We start from the raw sequence: 22188 nt of genomic DNA on the forward strand, positions 1-22188 counted from the left end.
CCAAGTGCTGGGATCAAAGGTGTGCGCCACCACTGCCCGGCTCAAGGATTTTTAAATGCTCAAAATGTAAGCATTTTCCACGTAATACTACATAACAATGAGGAATGTAAATACCAGTTTACTCATCAGTTTATGTAGTGATTGAAATTCTCTTTATATATATTACAGGTGTTCGGTTTCCTCTCCCTCCAACCTTGAGACGGGCTGGCCTTGAACTTGTTATGTAGCTGAGGCCCCAATTTTTTGGGTGTTTATAATAAATGACAGGCCTGTTGTGAAAACCATGGTTTGAGAGTGGGAACACACTGGTCTGGCACATCCAAGGCCCTAGGCTAGATGCCCCGAACCACAGGAAAGAAAGAAGAGTGGGAGGAGTGGAGGAAGACACAAGGAGGGGATAACTTGTCCACTGGGATATTAAAGGCAACAAAAAGAGCAAATACAGATCCGCCAGACCTTTCCCATGGTGGCGTATCACAGGGTACGACACTTGATGTTGACGGAGCCACATCGCCAGCTAAGCCAATTGCAGGGCTCTGCCAGGAGTGACACTTTTTTTAGTCCATATATATGGCAATATTTTTTAATAGGTATGTGATCAGAAAAACGGAAAGCTAGGCTGAAAGAGGACTCCAAAGACAGTGCTTGCCATTTTCTCTTCTTTCCCAGTCCCTCCGCTGCTTTGAACGTGGATGGGGAGCAGGTACACCCACTCTTGGGATTTCCCCTTTCCCTCCTGACTGGAGCTGGATTGTCCTAGTCACCTAGACAATGCGTGGTCAGATGCCCATATACTTCTGCCAATTTCTTTTTTTTAAAAAAAAAACTATTATAGTATATTTTCATTTTATGTGCATTGGGGTTTTGCCTGCATGTATGCCTGCGTGAGGGTGTTGGATCCCCTGGAGTTAGTGCTATAGACAGTGGTGAGCTGCTGTGTGGGTGCTGGCAATTATACTAGGTCCTCTGAACAACAGCCAGTTCTCTTGACCACTGAGTTACTTCTCTAGCACCCTCCTATTATTATTATTATTATTATTATTATTATTATCGTCATCATCATCATCATCATCATTATTATTGCTATTATTATCTTATTATTAAATCACACAGAACTATTTGAATATTAAGCACAGAGGTCAGGTGGCCCCAGCAAGTTGATGCTCTGAAGGTCGGAGGATGGAAGCAGTAGACAATAACTACTCCCAGGACCCCAAGGGAGTTGGTTCTTATTCTGTGCCTGATTTTCAAAGTTAACAACACTAATTTAGATTCCTTCAAATAGACACCAAGGACTCCTCAGCTGGAGGGTCGGCTCAGAGGCAGAGCACTTGGGCAAACACACAGGAGGCCCTGGGTTCTACTCATGTAACAAACATCAGAAACAAAACTACAAAGATAATAGGGACCCCACATTGGTTACATTAGTAACATCCACTACTTGAGTAGATTACTTGACTCTCCTTAGCAGGAATGTTTAAAATAAGAGGCTGAACATAGTGGTGGCTGTAACCTGGTACCAGGGAGGCTCAGGTGGGTGGAGAGCTAGTGCCAGGATGCCCTAGACTGTAGTGAGCCCCCATCTCCAAAGACTAAAAAACAAAACAAAACAGGAAAGTTAAACAACAAACGAGAACCTCACCAAAGTTGTGCCAACTCTAGAAAACTCCAGGCAGAATTTTCACACAGAATTATGCTAATCACTGACCTCTTGGCGCCGAGCTGCCAGTCAGGGAGCCCCAGCAGCACCTGCTATCAAGAAAGACATGGTTTGACTCCACACTGTCTCTTCCCGGCTGGTGGAATGAGGAGCAGCAGGGCCCGGCCTTTCTTACCCCTTGGAGTCGAACTTTCCCGTTAGACCTTGAACCTTCTCTTAGCAGAGAAGGGAACCTGGATGTGAATTCTCCAACAGGGCTGATCCCCAAGATTCCTGTGGATCTGACATTATGTAAGACATTGCGCCTGGTTCACCCTCACAGGACTTTCCAGGAAGGCCTGCTGTGCCCAGCACCCACGCCTGCCACTTTCTGGATAGCTCAGCCAGGCCCCAAGACATTGAGGTCCCAGAACAGTCTAAGACAGGCTGAGTTGAGCTGACCTTCCCCCTCCAGCCTTCTGAAATATTTATCTCAATCCAATAGTCACACAGGAGCCTGGTACAAGGTATAAATGACCTTCAGGGCAGAGAGAACACAGCCTGAGGGACAGGAGCAGCGGGCAGCCAGTCTGGCCAGGCAGCTGCAATCTTGGAGTTGAGTCACTCTGGCCTGCTTCCCTAGGCAAACAGAATTCAAGCTGGTTGGAAACGGTGCTTCTCCTTTCTCCACGCTGCTTCAGCCCTCCTGGAGGCCTGCACACAGCCTTCCAGGCACACAAAAATGAAAACGCACTTAGTAAGGATGGGTATCTACTGGGGACAAGATTGCTCAGCTGGTATGAGGCCATGGGTTCCATCCCAGCAGGTGGGGGCAAAACCCGGGGCTGTTTCATGGGTCCAGGGCTAACAAGAGACATGACCACTAGAGGGTGGCAGAATTACATACGAGCAATTTGAGAGCTTTTATTCAAAGCCAGAGCTAGACATAGACCTGAAGGAACTAAAAACTCTTGCAGCTTACCTTCCTAGGGACTATTCTTTCCCTAGACACACACACACACACACACACACACACACACACACACACACACACACACACACACACACCCTTTTGGCAAACCACCAACACCTGTAGCCAGATTTGCTCACAGAACAGTGAATGATCTCGTTCAATGTCAAAGGCATCACATACTGACTGTATCCATGAGGAAAGCATGACGGGTTCATCTGGAGAGTTCACATTCCAGCACTCAGGAGAACAGGTAGGAGGATCATGGGTTAAAGGCTAGCCTGTGCTATAGAGACCCCAATTAAAAACAGCAACAGCAACAATTTGGTTCCGCCAGCTCTCTGCTTTAGCTTGGGAATGAAGATCAGCTGCTGTGGCGATCGGAATGGATTTTAGAACAGCACCTACTCCACAGCTCCCGCTCAGTAAGCACTGGCTGTTTTCATCTTGCTCTGGAGCTGGATGTGCTCAAGCAGCTTGGCCCTCATAAACTCTCCAGCTATGGAAAACATCAGGCCAAGTTCGGAGGGAAGATGGAGGCTCCCTGTGGTGAGGCTGTGCTAGGCTTGTGCCTTCAAAACCTGTGTTCTTTTCACTATGCCATACTGTGTCAAAGGGAACGTGGTCTACAAGACAAAGATGGAAAGGGAGGAGCCCTTTTCTACATTCCTTTCATCTAACTGAAAGGGGCAAGCCTTTCAAAGAATCCTGCACACTAAACACATACTCTGCAGAGAAAGTGCAATTTAGCAACTCTTTGAAAAAATTTTATTTGTGTCTATGTGTGTACATCTGTGTGCCTTTATGCGCACCACATGTGTGCAGGTGCCCAAGGGTTGAATAGTGTGGGATCCTCCAGAACTGGAGTCATAAGAAGCTATGAAACACCATGTAAGTGCTAGAAACCAAGCCCGGGACCTCTGCAAGAGCAACAAATGCTCAGAGCCACTGGGCTACCTGCCCAGGCCCTAGCATCCTTCTAAAAGAGAACAAAAGCCACTACTAGATACCAGGGTTGTCATGCTGGGGACCATAAGGCAGGCAGACAGGCTGCAGCATCAGTAGCCCCTGAAATGTAAGGAAAATACAACCCTTCTCCATCCAGAAGATGGAGACAGATCTTGGGAGACAGAATTGAACATAACAGAGAGGCTTGCGGGAAGGGAGGCAAGACCTCAGTTAAAGACGCAGACCCTGGCTCTCAGAGGATCCGGTGGGGTGTTCCTCACTAGCCATTTTGGTCAGTGGAATAGGCTCAAAGCTAAGCCCAAGTACAGGTAGCTGTTCCTTCACATCTAACTCTGCACCTTGCTGCGTTTCTGGTCCTCTAAACTCTACATTTCTTTACAGAGGAAGTAAAGTCTAAGAAAGGTTTAACAACCAGCGATTGTCTGTACCATCCATATCCATGGAAGGTTTTGCTCATCCATGGTACGTGAACAAAAGACACAACAAAAAGGTATAGGCCAGCATGTTTGATGCAATCTTTTTTGTTTTTAAAGAGATGAGCCTAGGGAGCTGGTGTGATAGCTCAGTGGTTAAGAGCACTTGTTCTTACAGAGGACCAGGGTTCAGTTCCCAGCACCCACAAGGCAGCTCTTAAATGATTGTAATTCCAGTTCCAGGTGTTTCATGTTTCCACATGTCTTCTGATTTCTGAATGTTCCTGTATATGTGGTACACACACACACAGACACACACACACACTCACTCACTCACTCACTCACGTGCATGCACACAATATGAGATCCTGACTGACCTGGATCTCACCTCACCTCTGGGGTGCTGAGGTTAAAGGTGTGCATCACCATGTCCAGCCTGTAGAGCTTTTCTACATGGTAGAACTGAAACTCCAGCTAGGCACTGGGAGGGGTTAGTTAATTGTTAATATGGCACAACCTAGGCCAGTGCTTCTCAATCTTCCTAATGATGCAATCCTATAATACCTCATGTTGTGGTGACCCCCAACCATAAAATTATTTCATTGCTACTTTATAGTTGTATTTTGCTAGTTATGAGTCATAATGTAAATACCTAATATATAGAATATCTGATATGTGATCCCAAATGGGTCACAACCCACAGATTGAGAACCATGGACCTAGAGAGTCTTAATGAAGGGATTGTCTAGATCAGGTTGGTCAAGGGGTATGTCTGTAAGGGACTGTTTCGATTGCCTTAATAATTTTAGGAAGACTTGGCCTGAAAGCAGGAGGCACCACCACTCCCTGGTTTTGGGCCCTGCACTGTGTAAGAATAAAGAAGGCTAGCTGAGCACCGAACTCCCAGACATCCCTTCCTTCTTGATCGTGACTGTGGGTGCGACTGGTGACTTCCCTTTGTGCAGAGACTTCGGGTTCCTGCCTTGACTTCCCTGCAGTGCTGAAGTGTGAGCTGAAGCAAACCTTTCTTTCCTGAGTCGCTTTCTGTCAGGGTATTTTATCACAGTGACAGGAAACTGGGACATAGTGGAAGTGGGGCCTTTGCTGGCATGAACGCGGCTGTGTGGCTTTTGAGCCTTTTGTGGCAGGAATGTGAAAGTGTTTGGCATGTTGGGCTACTGAAAAAAGCCACTGAAGTTTGGATAATGGTGGAAGCTTGGGAGACAATGATGTGTAGAGGCGTGCAGACCAGTAGACGCTCCCCCTAAGAGGTTTCAGAGAGGCGAGGGCTCTGTTGGGATCTGGGTAGGGACCATTCATGGGATATACTGGCAGAGAATCTGGCTTCATTCTTCCCAGGCCTTGTAACTCTGAGTGAAGTTGAATTTAAAATGGTTTGTTTAGCAGAGGAAGCATCAAGGTGGGAGCACCTCTCAGTGGCACTAAGAGAATGGGAGCACCTCTCATGGAGCACCTCTCAGTGGCACTAAGGGGCAACTATAAGTAACAGAGAGATCAGCACCTCTGACATGAAATTCCTGCACTGCACTGAGAGAATGGAAATGTATCCTGAGGGCACAACTCCTGCCCCCAGAGGCGGCTGAAGATCTTGTAGAGATTCAAATTTATTTCAAGAAAAAAAGCAGAAGCTGAAGGGTTCCCTGTCTTCGGAAGCAACTGCCCAGGAAGACATTTCCCCCACAGGCATCACACAAACGCTCAGACAGCTATGGTCAAGGCTGATAGGATAAGCCACCTCTGCGTGCCAAATGAACCAGCTGCAGAGACTGACACTAAGCCCCCAATGTAGCACTATTCCCATGGGGCAATGAGCTAGCAACCAGCAGCAGGCTCACCACTACATTGGGGCATGTCCACCATGGAAGTGACCAGCAGCAGGTTCACCACTACACTGGGGCATGTCCACCATGGAAGTGACAATACTTACTGGAGTATGTATCTTGGTCATGAATTGGCCTTTCCTGAATATAATGATTCTGTCATAACTTTATCCACCATCACAGTATTCCACACATTGCTTCTGACCAAGAAACCATCACAGTATTCCACACATTGCTTCTGACCAAGAAACCATCTTCATGGTCACAAGAGAAGGACCATATTCATGGGATTCACCAATCTTAATGTTTGCCACACCCAGAAACAGTTGGCTTGATACAACCGTGTAATCTCTTTTAAAATACACAGCTACAGGGCCAATTGGGTGGCAATAGCCAAGAAAGTTGGGGCAGAGTTCTCCATAAGGCTGTATATGCTTTGAATCAGCATCCGATACATGGGTACTGTCTTCCTAAAGCCAGTATTCACAGGGACCACAAATCAAGGGGAGGAAAAGGGAATGGGCCCCACTCACTATCACTCCTAGTGGCCCACTAAGAAAATGTCTGCCTCCTGGTCACAGGACTCTATCCACTGCCTGACCAGAAGTTTTGGTTCCAGAATGAAGAATGCTTCTGCCAGAAGACACAAGAAATATCCTAGTGCACCAGAAACTCGGATTTCCTCCTCCTTGTGTTGGGTTTCCAATGACCTTAACCCAACAGGCTAAAATAAAAATAGCTGTTCAGAGGGCTGACTGATCCAGACCATTGGTGCTCCCGTCCCCTGGATTGCTTCCCCACAAAGAAGATAAGGGAGATTATGACCAGGGTGTAAGAGATCCTTTAGGGCCTTCTCTTGCTGTTACTATATCCTGTAATTAAGGTCAACGGGAAACTACAATTCAATCCAGGCAGAGTGATAAGTGACCCAGACCCTTCAAGAATGATGGGTCACCCATTAAGGCAAAGAATAAGGCTTGCTAAGGTTCTTGCTTAGGGGAGGAAATACAGAATGAGGAGTAAAGGAAGGCAGTAGTTATGAATACCAGCCAAGGCCATGTGACTAGTTACAGAAATGTGGATTATAATTAGTCCATCCATGAGGAAATTCAAGGCGGGGACCTGGAGGCAGAAACTAAAGGAAAGGCATCATTACATGACTCGGGCTCATGTTTCTTATACCTCCTAGGGTTGCCTGCTTAGGGGTAGCACTGCCCACAGGGCCTGGGCCTCCCACATTGATCATTAATCAAGAAAACGGCCCACAGACTTACCTTCAGGCCAATCTGATGGAGGCATTCTTTCAGTCTGAGGTTCCCTCTCGCAGGTGACACTAGCTTTTATTAGGTTGATGAAGCACTGACATGTGCAAACAATGCCTATGCTTATATGCACATATATTAAGTAGATACTTGTGTTTCCTTGACTCTATTGCTTTTCATGGAATATAACACTGGTTGAAATAATATTAGTGGCAAAGTGTTGTAAATCTACATTATCATATTAAAGCTATGGGACACTAAAAGATTAAGTATTCTTCAAGGGACTTTGCCACCTATTCTAGGGGGAAAAACTGAGTTTGTGGCTTTACATGGGATAGTTTGTATCATATTTTGTAAAGCTGTGACCTTGTTATTGTTTTCATTTGGAAGTTATCCACGACATAAGGATATGCAATTGGTCGTCAAGTTAACCTGGCGTGGAGCAGTGACGGTTAATCTTAGTTGTCAACTTGCCTGGTCTGTAATCAGCTAAAAGACAAGCTTCTGGGCACTTCAGTAAGGTTTTCTTGATCAGATGACAAGTCGGGAGATGCACCCTGAAGGAGGCGGCCCAGATTAAAGGACATAGAAGGAAATGTCACGTTTGCCTGCTAATCTACTACGAAACTATTACTGCTGATGCCTTCTCTGGTATTAGAACCGGCTTCTTCCAAGACAGACTTCAGATCAACAGCTCCAGGAATCCTTCTGTGCTTCTGTGCAGGCTGGGGCTCATGCAGCCACCAGGTTCTTGGCCTCTCTGGTGAGAGAGAGCCATGGCTGGACCACTCTGTACCACAGAAGTCAGTTTAATAAATCCTCCCTTAACAGACAGTCATCCAAAGTCCATTGACCCATGCAGGTACAGTGGCAAATACCTGTAACTCCAGCTAGGAGGCCATCACAGGAAGGCCACCGCACACTGGAGACCAGTGTGGTTCCAGGCCAGCCAGAGCTACAAAGTGAGACTTTGCCTCAGAAAGACATAAGCTCCGCAGCCACTACACAGTAACGACCGATGTCCAGCTCCCCAGCTGCTAGGAATTCATCATCTGTTTTCTGATTTTGTACACACTGTATTGTTTCCTGTTGTGGCTGTGTAATTTCACTCTCTCACTAACAGGGCACCAGGGTTCCCCCTTTTCTCTGCACCACCACTAGCCCTGGTTTTCAGTGTCATTTAATTTGGCTATCTAAAATTTGAGGTAGTATTTTACTTTGGCTTTGATTTATACTTCCATAACTGGAGACATCAGCACCCTTTTACGAGTTTGGAGGCCGCTTGTATAGCTTCTTCAGAGACTTACCTTCTCGACTCGATTGAGTTCTTAGTAACAGGGTTGTTAGTCGGCTTGTTGCTGTTTTTGCCTAATGAGGTCCTCACCTCTCTTACTATTATTTTTTCCTTCTAAAGATAAAGTTTCATTCTGTAAGCCAGGCCAGCCTCGAACTCTTAAACTCAAGGCAATCCTTCCGTCTCAGCTTTGAAGGTGCTGGGATTAAAGGCATGAGTGACCATTCTGGAGTCTCTCTTATTTGGCTATACTGTTAATTGAGAAGTGGCCCAAGATACTCTGCAGGTTAGAGACACTTAGGAATAGAAGGCTGAAGAGATATGTCAGTGGTTAAGAAACACTTGCTGCTCTTGTGTGTGTGTGGGGAGAAGGGGCAGGTTTGATTCCCCACACTCACATGGTAGTCTCAGTTCTAGGAGATCTGAGACTTCATCTGGCCTCCATGGGCAGCAGGCACACACAATAATGCAGACATATATTCTGGCAAAACATGAATATACATAAAATAAAAATAAATAAATTTTTAAAAAATAAAAAAGGAACTATTTAGGGATAGGCTAGGAATGTAGCTCAGTTGGTGGAGTGTTTCCTTACATACATGTAGCCCTAGGTCTGATCCCCAGCACAGCAGAAACTGGATTTACCAAGAGGAAGCAAGAGGATCATGGGTTCAAGGTCATCTTCTGGTATATGGTTCCAGTTTGAGAGACTGTCTCAGAAACATAAAAGTTTACAAGAATGGGGGAACATGGCCTTGCTGGTACAATGGCCCAGCCAGAAAACACACTTGCCTAAAGCCCAGCGGCCTGAACTCAACCCCTAGACCCACTGTGGAAGGAGAGAAGTACTCCCAAAGTGTTATCCTCTGACCTCTAAAAAGAGGGTCTTGCCACGTAGCCCAGGCTGGCCTCGATTTGCCAGTTTCCCTTAGTAGTAGAGAGTATAGTAGTGCGCCATCAGGTCTGGCTTCTGAAAAAATGTTCATCTGAAGCCTGAATTGGAAACAGTGCAACACCCCAGAATTAAGGGGCGATCCGGACTTGACCTGGGCTCTGCTCAGTTACTGTTGGGAGATGCCTGACTGTTTCTGGGCCAAAGGCTATCTAGTGTTAGCTAAGAAAACCGTGGCCCACAAAGGGCGTCAGTCATTTCCGCAGTGCCAAAGCAGGCTGCCAGTGACTCAGTGCGGACTCAGCGAGCGCTACAGTTTTCCTCTGTTGGTGTTTACTTCCTGAAATGCGTCTTGCTGTTTCTGAATGTGGAAATAACCACAAGGCTGAAACGCCTTGCGATTTATAATTGAACACCTTAAATGAAAAGCTGTATATTAGTAAAATTCCAGTGTTAAACTGAAGAAAGTTTTGCTAGGAGGAGGACCAGGTGTTCACCTTTTTAGAGGCGCCATTGGATGGCTGTTCTAAACGACCTTTCTAGGTAAGCAAAACCTCAAGAGTTCACACTGCACAGCTTAGGCCCGTTACTGTGCTCTGTGGGACATGGGGTTAGAGCACACTAAGGGAGCTAGATAGAGTGGCTCACACCTACAGTTTCAGTGTTTAGAAAGCTGAGGTAGGAGGACTGACCACTACGTCCAGGCCAACTCTGGCTACATAATGAGTTCCAAGTCAGCCAGGAAAAGAAAAGAAAGAAAATACGCATGGCGGGAGCTACATGAGAGTGCTTTGAGTAAACACCAAGACATCTGTACTCAACTACCAAAACTGAGGCTGGAGAGATGGCTTATCAGTGAAGAGCACTTGCTGTTCCCAGTGTCCTCATCCAGAGGTTCACATCTGCTTGTAACTCCAGACCAGGGGATCGAAGAAGACCTCTCCAGGTCTTCTCAGGCACTGTCTCCTCTCCGGGTCTTCTCAGGCACTGTCCCCTCTCCGGGTCTCCTCAGGCACTGTCTCCTCTCCAGGTCTCCTCAGGCACTGTCTCCTCTCCGGGTCTCCTCAAGCACTGTCTCCTCTCCGGGTCTCCTCAGGCACTGTCTCCTCTCCGGGTCTTTTCAGGCACTGTCTCCTCAGGCACTCACATACATGTGGCATATATTCACAAACATATACACACACTTCTGCTAAATCTTTAAAAAAAAAAAAAATCCGGATATAGTGGTGCCTGCCTTTAATCCCAGGACCAGGAAGGCAAAAGTAGACGGGTCACAGTCGAGTTCCGTGATAGCCTGGTCTATACAGCAAGTTCCAAGGCAGTCAGGAATACAAAGTAAAACTCTGTCTTATAAATAAATAAATAAATAAATAAATAAATAAATAAATAAATAAGGAATGACTTTCCACTGGTAACTCTTCCATGCTCCTCTAAATAGCACTACATTAATGCTTACACACAGCATATCACAAAACAACTAGACCCCAAACGTAGGAAGGGAATGTGCTGTGAAGCAGGGGCTGAGAGTGGGAGAGTGGGAAGGGGATGGTAGAGGGTAAGAAGAGGCAAAAATGACCAAAAGCATATATGAAATTGCCAGAGGGTAATTTTTTTTCTTTAATGTGACTTTTAGGGCAGGCAAGATAACTCAGTGGGTAAATTGCTTTCAATTTAGTGGGGGTCTGAAGTTGATTCCTGGGACCCACACAGTAGGAAAGAGCTAACTCTCAAATAATTAGTCTCTTATTTCCACATGGTGTGTCATGGAACTCAGCTGTTCGTGCCAATAAATGCATGTGAATGTGCACACATGCACAGTGAATGAAATGTCAAAGTATTTGCTTCGGCTTGAAAAGGTGCTCACTGCTAAGCCTGACCAGCTGAGAGTTATCTCCAGCGCTCACACAGTAGAAGGGGAGTACAGATGGCCCCCGGGGCTCTTTAAACAACAGATAACCCAGATGACCCCAGGAGAAGAGTGCAAACTGAGGTATAGCCAGAACTGTTACACTGTACGTCAGGAATTGTTTGGTGACAGACAACATTGTCTATTATTCAGGAAGGTCATAAAAGTCAATGGGCCTCGGTATGAGAAATGTGAGCTATAGGCCTGCAAGAATTTTAGCCTCTACATTTCCTGATTCAGACCTGTGGGGTGGGATTTACTGGGTTGTTTTTTGTTTGTTTGTTTTGGTTTTGTTTTGGTTTTGTTTTTGGTTTTTTTGTGTGCCTGTTCTGGGTCTAACAAGAACTTAGGAAAGAGCAGTGGCTAAAAGTTAAGGAGATTATATTCCAAATTTGGACCACATACCAAATCTTGTTCAGTGCAAGACGTCAGCAGGTAGTGTTATTACCACCAAGTCTCATGATCTGAGTTCCATCCTGGCATCTACATGATAGGAGGAACGAACGGCTTCTTCAAGCTGTCCTCTGACCACTATATACTGCCTGCGGAACATGCCCTCTCCACATTAAACAAATACAATGGATAATAATAATAATAATAATAATAATAATAATAATAATAATGTCTTGTTCCGGTTCCCAAAGAGTCAAGGAAACAGAGAAGTCAGGCTGTTTTGTATCTAGATGTGTGAACCTGTAACTTAAATACTCTCAGGTTTTTTTTCTCTAAACTGAAAAACTCTCGGCTTCAGGGGTAGTAAAAATCCAATTCTGAAATCCTATCCTTCACGCAGACATTTAAGACCCAAGGCTACTACATTGTATAGAGTTGAGCTCTGCCCTAGATTCATAAAATATACATAAAGCATAAGGCTGGAGCATCTTTAACCAAACAGTGTATGTGTGTCAGCACATACAGATGTATTAGGTATCCCTTCGGTCGGGCCAGGTAATCTATAGTCTAAGAAGCTGATGAGAAAGATAAAAACCAGGTGTAGGTCAGACAGCAAAGGCAGGGGCAGAAGCAGTGGGAAGTTTTGACGTAAAGTTGAAAGGGAAAGGAACTCACATGGGTGTACGGAAACAACAAGACTGTGGACGGCAGGCACACTGGGCAACTTCCAGAAATTTCTAGAACGAGAACTGTCAAACTACGCTGACTAAAACCCACTTTCTCCTCCAATTCTTAGATTCCAGACTGAAGAGAAAGGAATGGTGGGAAGGCCGTCCGACTGGGGCAGTGGGTGTGGTGAGATGGTTAAAGGCGCTCTGAGAAGTAATGCGGGCAAGAGGGGATGGAGTATGCGGGCAAGAGAGGACGGAGTATGCGGGCGGGAGAGGGCGTGCAGTGAGCGTGGACACCGAGGGGAGCAGCCCGTGGGACACCGACTGCTCTTAAAGGGCTGCGCGGCGCGGGGAGGCTGCTGGCCATCCCGGCGCGGATGGGGTTAAGCCGCCGCGGCCTAGGGCAGAGCCCGGTTTCCAGGGAAACGGCTCCGCCAGTTCCGGCGGCGCGGGCGCGTACCACTGAGCGGGGGAGCCGGCGCGGAGGACGCGGAGGGCGCAGCGCGGCTGGCCGACTCCTAGGGCGCGGGCCCGATTGCGCCGGTGAGCTCGCCGCGTCCCGCTGCCCGCGGCCGTGAGCCGGACCCGCGCGGCCCAGGCCGGGGAGGAGCGGCGCGCAGCGGTCTCGGAGTCCCCCCGCGCGGCGGCCGAGTGCGAGCGACCCGGGGCTGGGCAGTTTGAACCGCGGACGGCAGACAAAGGCAGCAGGAAGCCGTCCGCAGCCCGAGCGCCCGGCCCGGGCCTCGCCGGCGCGCGCAGCAGCGACGCGGCCGGGCGCGGGATGCCGCAGGGCGCGGGGCGGCGGCGGCGCGCGGGCGCGGACGCGGCGCCCGCCCCGGCCGGGATGTGAGGCCCGAGCGGCCGCGCGGGGGCGGGAAGGGCGGCAGGAAGGAAGCGCCGCTCGGACGCGCCGGGAGGAGGAGCGGCGGCCCGGCCGGAAGGCGGGGAGGGGCGGCCGTTGGCCCGCGGCGGCCCGCTCTCGGCGCCTCCCGGGGCGGCGGCGGTGGCGGCGGCGCCCGCGCCTCCTGCACCCGGCGCGGCGTAGCGGCGGGAGGAAGATGGAGACCCACATCTCGTGCCTGTTCCCGGAGCTACTGGCCATGATCTTCGGCTACTTGGACGTCCGAGACAAGGGTCGCGCGGCGCAGGTGTGCACGGCCTGGCGGGACGCCGCCTACCACAAGTCGGTGTGGCGGGGCGTGGAGGCCAAGCTGCACCTGCGCCGGGCGAACCCGTCGCTCTTCCCCAGCCTGCAGGCCCGGGGCATCCGCCGCGTGCAGATCCTCAGCCTCCGCCGCAGCCTCAGCTACGTGATCCAGGGCATGGCGAACATCGAGAGCCTCAACCTCAGCGGCTGCTACAACCTCACCGACAACGGCTTGGGCCACGCGTTCGTGCAGGAGATCGGCTCGCTACGCGCTCTCAACTTGAGCCTCTGCAAGCAGATCACCGACAGCAGCCTGGGCCGCATAGCCCAGTACCTCAAGGGCCTGGAGGTGCTGGAGCTGGGGGGCTGCAGCAACATCACCAACACCGGCCTTCTGCTCATCGCCTGGGGGCTGCAGCGCCTCAAGAGCCTTAACCTCCGCAGCTGCCGCCACCTCTCGGATGTAGGTATCGGGCACCTGGCCGGCATGACGCGCAGCGCGGCCGAGGGTTGCCTGGGCCTGGAGCAGCTCACTCTGCAGGACTGCCAGAAACTCACGGATCTTTCTCTGAAGCACATCTCGCGAGGGCTGACGGGCCTCAGGCTCCTCAACCTCAGCTTCTGCGGCGGCATCTCGGACGCGGGCCTCCTGCACCTGTCGCACATGGGCAGCCTGCGCAGCCTTAACCTGCGCTCCTGCGACAACATCAGCGACACCGGCATCATGCATTTGGCCATGGGCAGCCTGCGCCTTTCCGGCCTGGATGTGTCGTTCTGTGACAAGGTGGGGGACCAGAGTCTGGCTTACATAGCCCAGGGACTGGACGGCCTCAAGTCCCTCTCGCTTTGCTCTTGCCATATCAGTGACGATGGCATCAACCGCATGGTGCGGCAGATGCACGGGCTGCGCACGCTCAACATTGGACAGTGTGTGCGCATCACGGACAAGGGACTGGAGCTGATCGCTGAGCACCTGAGCCAACTCACGGGCATAGACCTGTACGGCTGCACCAGGATCACCAAGCGCGGCCTGGAGCGCATCACGCAGCTGCCCTGCCTCAAGGTACTTAACCTGGGACTTTGGCAGATGACGGACAGTGAGAAGGTCAGGTGAGGGCGGCAGTTCCAGTTCCCCTGCCCCGCCCTGTTCATCCCAGGACCACCACTGTTCCCGCACACTCACGACCGCACTTACACGTTCAGGGCAGTGGCCGCGGTGGGGCGATGATGAAAGCCTGGGCTCTTTTCTCCTAGTCTGGCGCCCCTCCCCACTGCGTCTGGGGTTCTTCTGCTCCCTCTACCCACTCTCCCCTTCCTTCCCAGTGAGTGGAGAGATGGACCCTGCTGCTTCTCTGCCCACTCTTCTGCAGGGTATGGAGACTTTCAGCCACGCCAACTGTATCCTGGGGCACTGCATTTGGAAATGGGGTGGGGGCGGGGAGGGACTAGTCGTTTCAACCCTGAGGAGTTGAGGAAAGATGTCTGCCTTCACTTACACTTTCATTTGGATACTGTGATCTGGCTTTTATTTCGAAATGTGTAGAAAGCAAGCCCAACTTCAACAGCCTTCTCATCCACTTTGTAGCCAGTCTCCTCTCATTGCTGCCCCTTTGGTATCTGCAACTCACTTCGGTTTAGGTTTTGTTCTTCTTTTTTGTTTTGTTTTGGTTTTTTATCTGCTTTCCTTTTAATTTTCAAAGAAATTTGAAATTAGTGTGCTTTTTTTCTGCTGAGTATATTCTATACTATATATATATATATCTTTTATATATATATATGTATATATATATATATGTCTGGCTACCTCGTTTTAGTTTACTTTTTTCCCTTAGGCCCTGGAATTCTACAAGAAAGATATTTTGAGATTGAAACATTTTTGTGCCTAGACTGGAAAGATGCCCACTGGGTTTGTATCTGTTTTTGGTTTTGGCTTCTTCCCAACCTCTGTCTACCCAGTGTGTCCCACTTCCGCCGCATCATGGCTATGGCTTACCCCGCCTGTCTATTGGGCTTTGATGACCCAGCCGTGTTTCTAAATATTGATTTAATTTATAGCACAAATGTATGGAGAAATGAAAGCAGAACTTCCCGTTTGTTTGTTTGTTTGAGATGCAGACTGAGTCTTGAAGAGGAGTATCATATATGCAAATTATGCCCCACCCCAACCCTCTTGCAAGTTTTCCCACCAAGAGGTTAGATAGTGAGGCTTCCTGTCCTGTCTAGGAGCTCAGAGCCGGCAGAGAGCCTGAGGCTGTGTGAAAGGGAGGGGACTGAACTTCTCGTCTATCTGTGTCTGGTCTAGAAATGGGAGCTTGTGGGTTTGAAAACTTTTGTTTCTAAACGGAGGAATAGATGACTTTATTTTGGTGGGGGGTTGGGACTGTGGCTTTAAAACAAATCGCTTTTGAGTAGGATGTATATTTTTGTTGGATATTTTGTTTGTTTATTTTTTTAGAGTCCTCCACAGCAACATGAGAGACCATGGAGAAACCCAGAGACCTTTATCAATTAATTGTACTGTTTGTGAATTTGTATAAATGATAACAAAGATCCTCTTAAAACGTTTATATTCTTACAGTAAAAGGTTAAACTGATATTTATATAATAAAAGAGGAAATATGAAGTATGTTTTTGAAAAAAAAAGCACAAAATCCCCCCCCTTGTATCTGTGAATTATTTTTAAGGCATTGTGTGTTGGGTACATGCTCAGGTGGGAGGTGTTATTTGTGCCCAGAAACTGGGACAAAGGTGGAGTTCAGTTTGCTCATGTGGTCTAAGTTCATGGTTGAGAATTTCTTCTGTGTAAGATTTACCACTGACATCCAAATGTTCTGTCTCTAGAAATGTGATCAGACTGGAGAGTACTTATAAATTTTGGTTTTAAACTGTCAACATGAAAACTGAAAGAAACTGAAGAAAATGAAACTTTTTTTTTTAAGAAACCAGACTTGGAAGAGTCAGTTTTCCAGACTGGCCAGTTTCTTTTTGGGAATGGTGGTGGCGGAGGTGAGATCCAGGGGTAACTGTGAGAGCCCTGAGCTCTGGAAATGGGCAAGGAGGATGGGTGCCCTCACTCTGGGAGCACAGTGAGGGATGGAGGCACCCAGCCATTGTTCTGGGGAAGTTGAAAGTGCTGCCCTAGCTGGCTGGTCTAGTCCTGTGTGCTCCTGTGTGTGTGCAGGTCCAGCAGAAGGGGGCAGCAGTGTTCTTTAACATGGCTGCATGCAGACCCTTTGCTGGGGCTTGGGGAGACTGGTCAGAAGTTCAGGCCCATTGTTGTTTTAAGCCCTTCTAGTGCCCAGGTTGGCCACTCAGCCAGTGGTGAGGGTCTAAGCTGAATTCAGGGCGGATGAGTGGACACCAGCAATGTTAGCACGGTTCTCCTTAGTAGACAAGCAGCAGTGTGACTTCTGTGGGCTGAGGGACAGACGGGCGCGAGCCACAGCCCTGCTTTCACATTGCTGCTGGGCTTCGTTTCTGAGATCACTTCCTCCACCTAGCAGCCTAGGTTTCCAAGTCAAGCCATCTTTCCAGGCAGACAGCGAGAACCCAGGTTGCTGTGGGGTATGACGGTCTTGTAAAATTTCCAAGCTCTGAGCTTGAACATGACACAAAAGCTGCGTTGTTCCTTTCTCGAGTCACCAAAATGTGCTCTGGGTGAGCCTGACACTAGATCTGTCTTCCCTTTCTCTAGGGACGATACAGATTTCTGTTTCTTAATTCCCTAAAGACAAAACAGCAACAACAAAAAGTAGGAACCCTGGAGAGCAGAAGTCTGAATCAGGCCCGCTTCCTAGGAATCTGACCCTGCTCCCAGGGTTCCATGGTCTGGCCTGTAAGCTACACCATGCTAACATTCTCCATTGGATATGCCAATGATCCCACGACCAATACTTTGGAATGGTTTCTGGTTTTTGTTTTTTTGTTTTTAAATGTAAGTTTAAGGGGCTAGAGAGATGGTTCAGCAGTGAAAGCACTCCTACAGGAGACTGAAGTTCAGTTCCCAGCGCCCACTTCAGGCGGCCCACAACCTCAGGTAACCCCATCTCCAGGGCCTCTGTGGGCACCTGCATTCGTGTGTACGTAGACACACATGTAAGTCTCACATAATAAAAGCAAAGCTTTAAAGGTTGGCACATTAGCATTTGCAAGTTAAGATCATGGGTCTTGGTGTCCATGGCCTGAACTAGGCAAGCATACAGAACTCTGGAAAAGAGGATAAACATTTTACAATTGGTGGTGAGACCAAGTACCCACATCCCTCCCTTTTTAAATGGAAAAAAAAAGAAATACACATTGGGAACCCACGTGGGCTTGGTACTTAACCCTTCAAGCAACCTACTGAAACATCTCCCTGTGTTTATGCTCCCTACCAGTGGGGCATAAACTGCCTTATATCGCCTAACCAGGGAGGGAGCCACAATTTGAACTAACCCCCTTCTCAGGAAGATTAGTTCCAGCTCCACCTGGGTTTCCTGTGATATGACCCTCAGAAGTGAGTGAGAGCCGGGTGTTTGAGTGTGGCTAAGCCTGTGCCACAGCTGCTGCTTCAGAGAGAGGAAAGGTAAGGTCAAGGAAGGGTGGGTCCTTGCCTACATGGCAGGAGAGAGCTTTGAAGGCTGGAAGGGGTAGCTCAGGAGTTGCTAAGACAAGAAATGGAAAGGCTGGACATGGACGCTCATGCCTGGGACCCCAACAGAGGCTGAGGCAGGAGGATTACTTTAAGATAAATCAGGGCTACATAGTGAGACTCTGTCTCATAGAAGAGAGAAAGAAGCCACTAGGGTAGGTGGTGTGCGCATGCGTGAGTGTGTGTGTGTGTGAATCATCTTGAACTGTATAGTCCAGCAATCACCTGCCACAGACACTGGAGAAGGGCTTTCTGGCTTCTTCAGGGGTCTCACCAACAGTACCCTTTTCCTCTAATGTCTAGAAATACATCTGTAAATGGAGTTCAGACAGCTGCTACTATGTCTGAGGGTCACAGTGGACCTCTGGCTGCATGCTAGGGGGCGGTGTAAGCCTCTCCCCCTTGCTGAACCCCATAGGCACTGCAGGAAGGAGGAGGGGGAAGTCCCTCTGGCCATCCTCCGAATGAGGCAGCAGCAAGAATAAATACCTCACAGCTCACAGCTACTAAAACTGAAAGTGGGGGCCTGGAACGTTAAAGAGAAAACAATTCAAATCTATAATAAACATCTTTTTAAAAGTACCTGCTTCTTTTATTGGAGTTTTCTTAAAGTTAAGGATGTGGGAACTAGGGGCGCAGCTCAGATGCATCCCCCAGCATTACTAAACTGGGTGTGTGGAGCATCCCTCTTATACTCAGCATCAGAAGTTCGAGGCCATTCTTGGCTACTTACTGAGTTGGAACCTGGGTGGGCTGCATGGGAACCTACCCCATAACCCCACAAATAAAGGACATTATGATCTATCTTCCAAACTCTGGGGCTTCCCTGGAAGGGTGTTGATCTCTTTGTGTTTTAAGGTAGGGTCTCACAGTGTAGCCCTGGCTAGCCTGGAACCTAAAATGTCCAGGCTAGTACTGAACTTGAATGGCTACCCACCTGCTTCGGCCTCCCTAGTGCAGAGATTACAGGCATAAATCACCAAAGCCTAGCTTTGAACTACGTTTTCAAAGGCAAAGGAAAAAGTTGTAGCCCCCAGGGACCACTGAGTTTTCAGGGAACAAGAGCCTTTTTATTAAGAGATAAGATCTATGGAGCAAAGCCAAGGCCTCCTGCAGCTGGCAGCTGCCTCCCCAGTTCTGAAAGGAAAGGCCCTGGCTTCTGATCCTGGTCCTGCTCTGCCAGAGAAGGGAGGAGCCAGAGAAGTCATGGGATCCCCTCTCTTCCTGCATCAAACATCACCCCTTTAGAAAGCTAATTCTATCCCTTTGATAGAAGGAAAGACCTACATTCTGTGCCATTACCAACCCTGGAGGAAGGTGTGAGGCTTTTGAAATGAGGAAAGCACCGGGTTGGAAGCCAGCTGTGTTCAAACCTTAAGCTCACACGTGGGCCACACAGCTCATTTCTGTCAACGTACTTGTTCCGATACTAAGTGGTAAGTTAATAGTTTTTAAAGCAAATCTCACAAAGTAGGTAAGAAATCTGATTTAAATCGGTGTCGGCTATTCATCCTTTCCAGCTGGTGAGATGTAAAGGCACAGCCACCTCAGGCCGTTCTTGCTCTTGGCTGGAAACGTATTTCTGGGTCACTGCAAATGTGCTAGAAGTGTTTGCAAATGATCAGTTTTCATCTCTTCCTCTTTCCCAGGGGTCACTTTGATCTTGTCTGGTGGGATTGCTGTTAGCCACCCAACAATGTCTGGTACTCTGCAAACCCTGTCTTCCATTGAAGTGACATTACTGCCACAGTAATTCTGCATCTAGGGGAGCCACTTAACCCTAGTGCCAACAAAACTACAATTTCCAGTATCTTGGCTGCTTTAAGTTAGCCCAGAGAGTGTACTCATTTTATAAGCAAGGAAAGAAAGTTTTGCTTTTAGTTATTGTTCTCTGAGCCAGGGTCTCACTCTAATGCAGATTGACCTGAAATTTACCACGTGGCCCAGGCTGGTCTCAGACCTTGCTGGGATGGTAACATGAACCACCATGCCCTGGGCATAAGTTCTTATTATCTCATTACTCTTCTACTTTTTAATTGGGTAAGGACCAAGTACCACATGTCTTTATACACTGATGGGGGTTTGGAGGCATAGCTCAGTGATAGAGCACATACCTAGCATGGTTGAGGTCCTGGGTTCCATTTCCCCCACCGGATGAGAAGACAACTTATTATATATCTGTGACACTGGAAAGTCGTGCATTTCAGTTACCAGAAGGGGAGCTGGTCTATGGCAGCAACAAGAGGCACAGCATCTCCATGTGATGCTATCAGAAGTACTGGCATGGTGTGCTGGAGAGATTCGCCAATAGCCAGCAGATAGGGTACATTCGATTTTACACTTGGAGAGTCAATAAGATGTCGCGCAGATGACATGAGAATTCTGCCTCAGAGCGGAAGCTGATACAAACTTTAATAAACACTAAAATGTGGCCCATGTGCGTGTGGCTGCTTCTGGAACCACACATTACTCCACCCCCCCTCAGAAAGGTCCTGCACTAGAGCATCTTGGGAGTAGTAACACTGAAAGCCCCAGAATGCCCTAGGATATCACTGCTGCTCAATATGAACTACAGCATGCAAACTTAGATATGTTTTATGAACACCGTGTTCAGGGTTCTTCCTGAAGCTGATCAAAGTTCAGGTTGACAGATAGCCTACAAGGTGCTAGAGAAGCCAGTGGATTTGGGTGTGTTGTTCACTGTCCCCAGAGGCCTAAGTCAGGTCCCACAGTAGTTCCTGTAGTAATGTGGAGTCCAAATACTGGAAGCCTGTGTTTTGAAAACCTCAGTACTAAGAGTGCTCACACATTTAACACGCTATGCACACCTGCCTGCATCATAATGTAGGATCCAGCTGCAGGAACTCTCGCCAGTTCTATTCAGGGGTGGAAGCTTGACCTCACTGAGGTTTCCTTATACCACTGTGGTCCACAAAGAGTAAAGAGCCCTCCTTTGTTACTATCAAGGACCTCTTTAAAAACGGGGTCTCACACAGCCCAGGCTGGCCTCCAACTCATTATATGGCCATAACTGCTCCAAGGAGTGGAATTACGGTGTGCACAGCTCACCTAGCTGACATTAGGCACATAAGCGTAATTTGCTCTGGGGAAGAACCAGTCACGTCATGCTGCCTGTCTGTAGTGGCCTCTCATATCATGGACCGAGGATATGGGAATTGGTCGGTAGGGAAATACCAGACATGGTTACTATTTCTCAAGCAGTATGGGGTTGTTCAGCATTGGCTTGGGTAATGCGGCTTTCCACATTTGGTAATGGCACAAAATACCACAAAGGTCGGTGAGGTTGCATCTCCTTAGGAAACTCTCTCCAAACTATCTACATACACATCTGCTTCCATTTCCCAGTCTAAGGCAAAGCTTTCTGAGAAGTGGTCTCTAAATAGGCGCCAAACGCCTCCGTAGTTCTTAGACTCTGGAAGGAAGTTACAGAGGCTGGAACTGAACAGATAGATAAGGAGGGAGAAACAGCAACAGTTAGATGATTAAGACAAATAATTCTTGGGCCTGGCCTGGTGGCACGTGCCATTAATCCCAGCACTCACACAGTCAGGCAGCTCTCTCTGAGTTAGGCCAGTCTGGTCTACACAGTGGGGTAACAGGCCAACTAAAGCTAAATGGTGAGGGTAGTAATATTCTTAAATTAATAAAGCCTGTCAGCCGGTTTGCCTCCTGCCTCAGTGCTTCATGTTCCTGAATGAAAGAAAGACACACACATACACACACACACACACATGCACGCACGCACAGCCTTTAATTTTAATATGCCTCTATGCTGTTAAATCCAACTCCTGCCAGTAATTTTGAGTTATTACCCCCTAAACTCTTTATTCTATCTTGACTGCTCTGGACCCAGAGGGCAGCTCACTGTGTGTGTCTTTCATTTGGGAACACGAACCATTGAAGTGGGTGGTGAACCCACCTCTGAGATTTATTTCATAATGTTTATAATTCAACAAGTGAGACCCTGCCTTCAATCAAACAAGACAATATAGCTCTTGTATTCTTAGATGAGAGACAACCAACCAGGGCCTTCTGGATTTTAAACCTTACGCTCACTGCTTAGGACGGCCTGACCTCAAATAAGGACGGTGGTAGGCGTGACGTAAGCGAGCGTGAGCATGATGTAAGCAAGCATGGAAA

The 22188-nt window shown here is 48.2% G+C and overlaps 2 protein-coding genes across 5 annotated transcripts in view; one reads left to right on the top strand and one right to left on the bottom strand.

The window, feature by feature from the left end:
- The window catches only part of Wnt5b (Wnt family member 5B), a 113512-nt gene that overhangs the window by 31712 nt on the left and 59612 nt on the right, over nt 1–22188 (bottom strand). The window lies entirely within an intron of this gene.
- Fbxl14 (F-box and leucine rich repeat protein 14) overlaps nt 13099–22188 on the top strand; it is a 38454-nt gene continuing 29364 nt past the window's right edge. The window contains exons 1-2 of one of the 3 annotated variants that reach the window (XM_031383173.1): nt 13099–14460; nt 15853–16339. In XM_031383173.1, the coding sequence (XP_031239033.1) occupies nt 13309–14460; nt 15853–15909 (1209 nt within the window). In that variant the 5' untranslated portion in view covers nt 13099–13308 and the 3' untranslated portion in view covers nt 15910–16339. Of the gene's footprint in view, nt 16340–22188 lie in introns of those variants that run through there. The other 2 variants (XM_031383175.1, XM_031383174.1) reach the window with 2 other exon arrangements.

The sequence above is a fragment of the Mastomys coucha genome, unplaced genomic scaffold, assembly GCF_008632895.1.
Source record: "Mastomys coucha isolate ucsf_1 unplaced genomic scaffold, UCSF_Mcou_1 pScaffold20, whole genome shotgun sequence".
In the NCBI taxonomy this organism is placed as follows: Eukaryota; Metazoa; Chordata; class Mammalia; order Rodentia; family Muridae; genus Mastomys; species Mastomys coucha.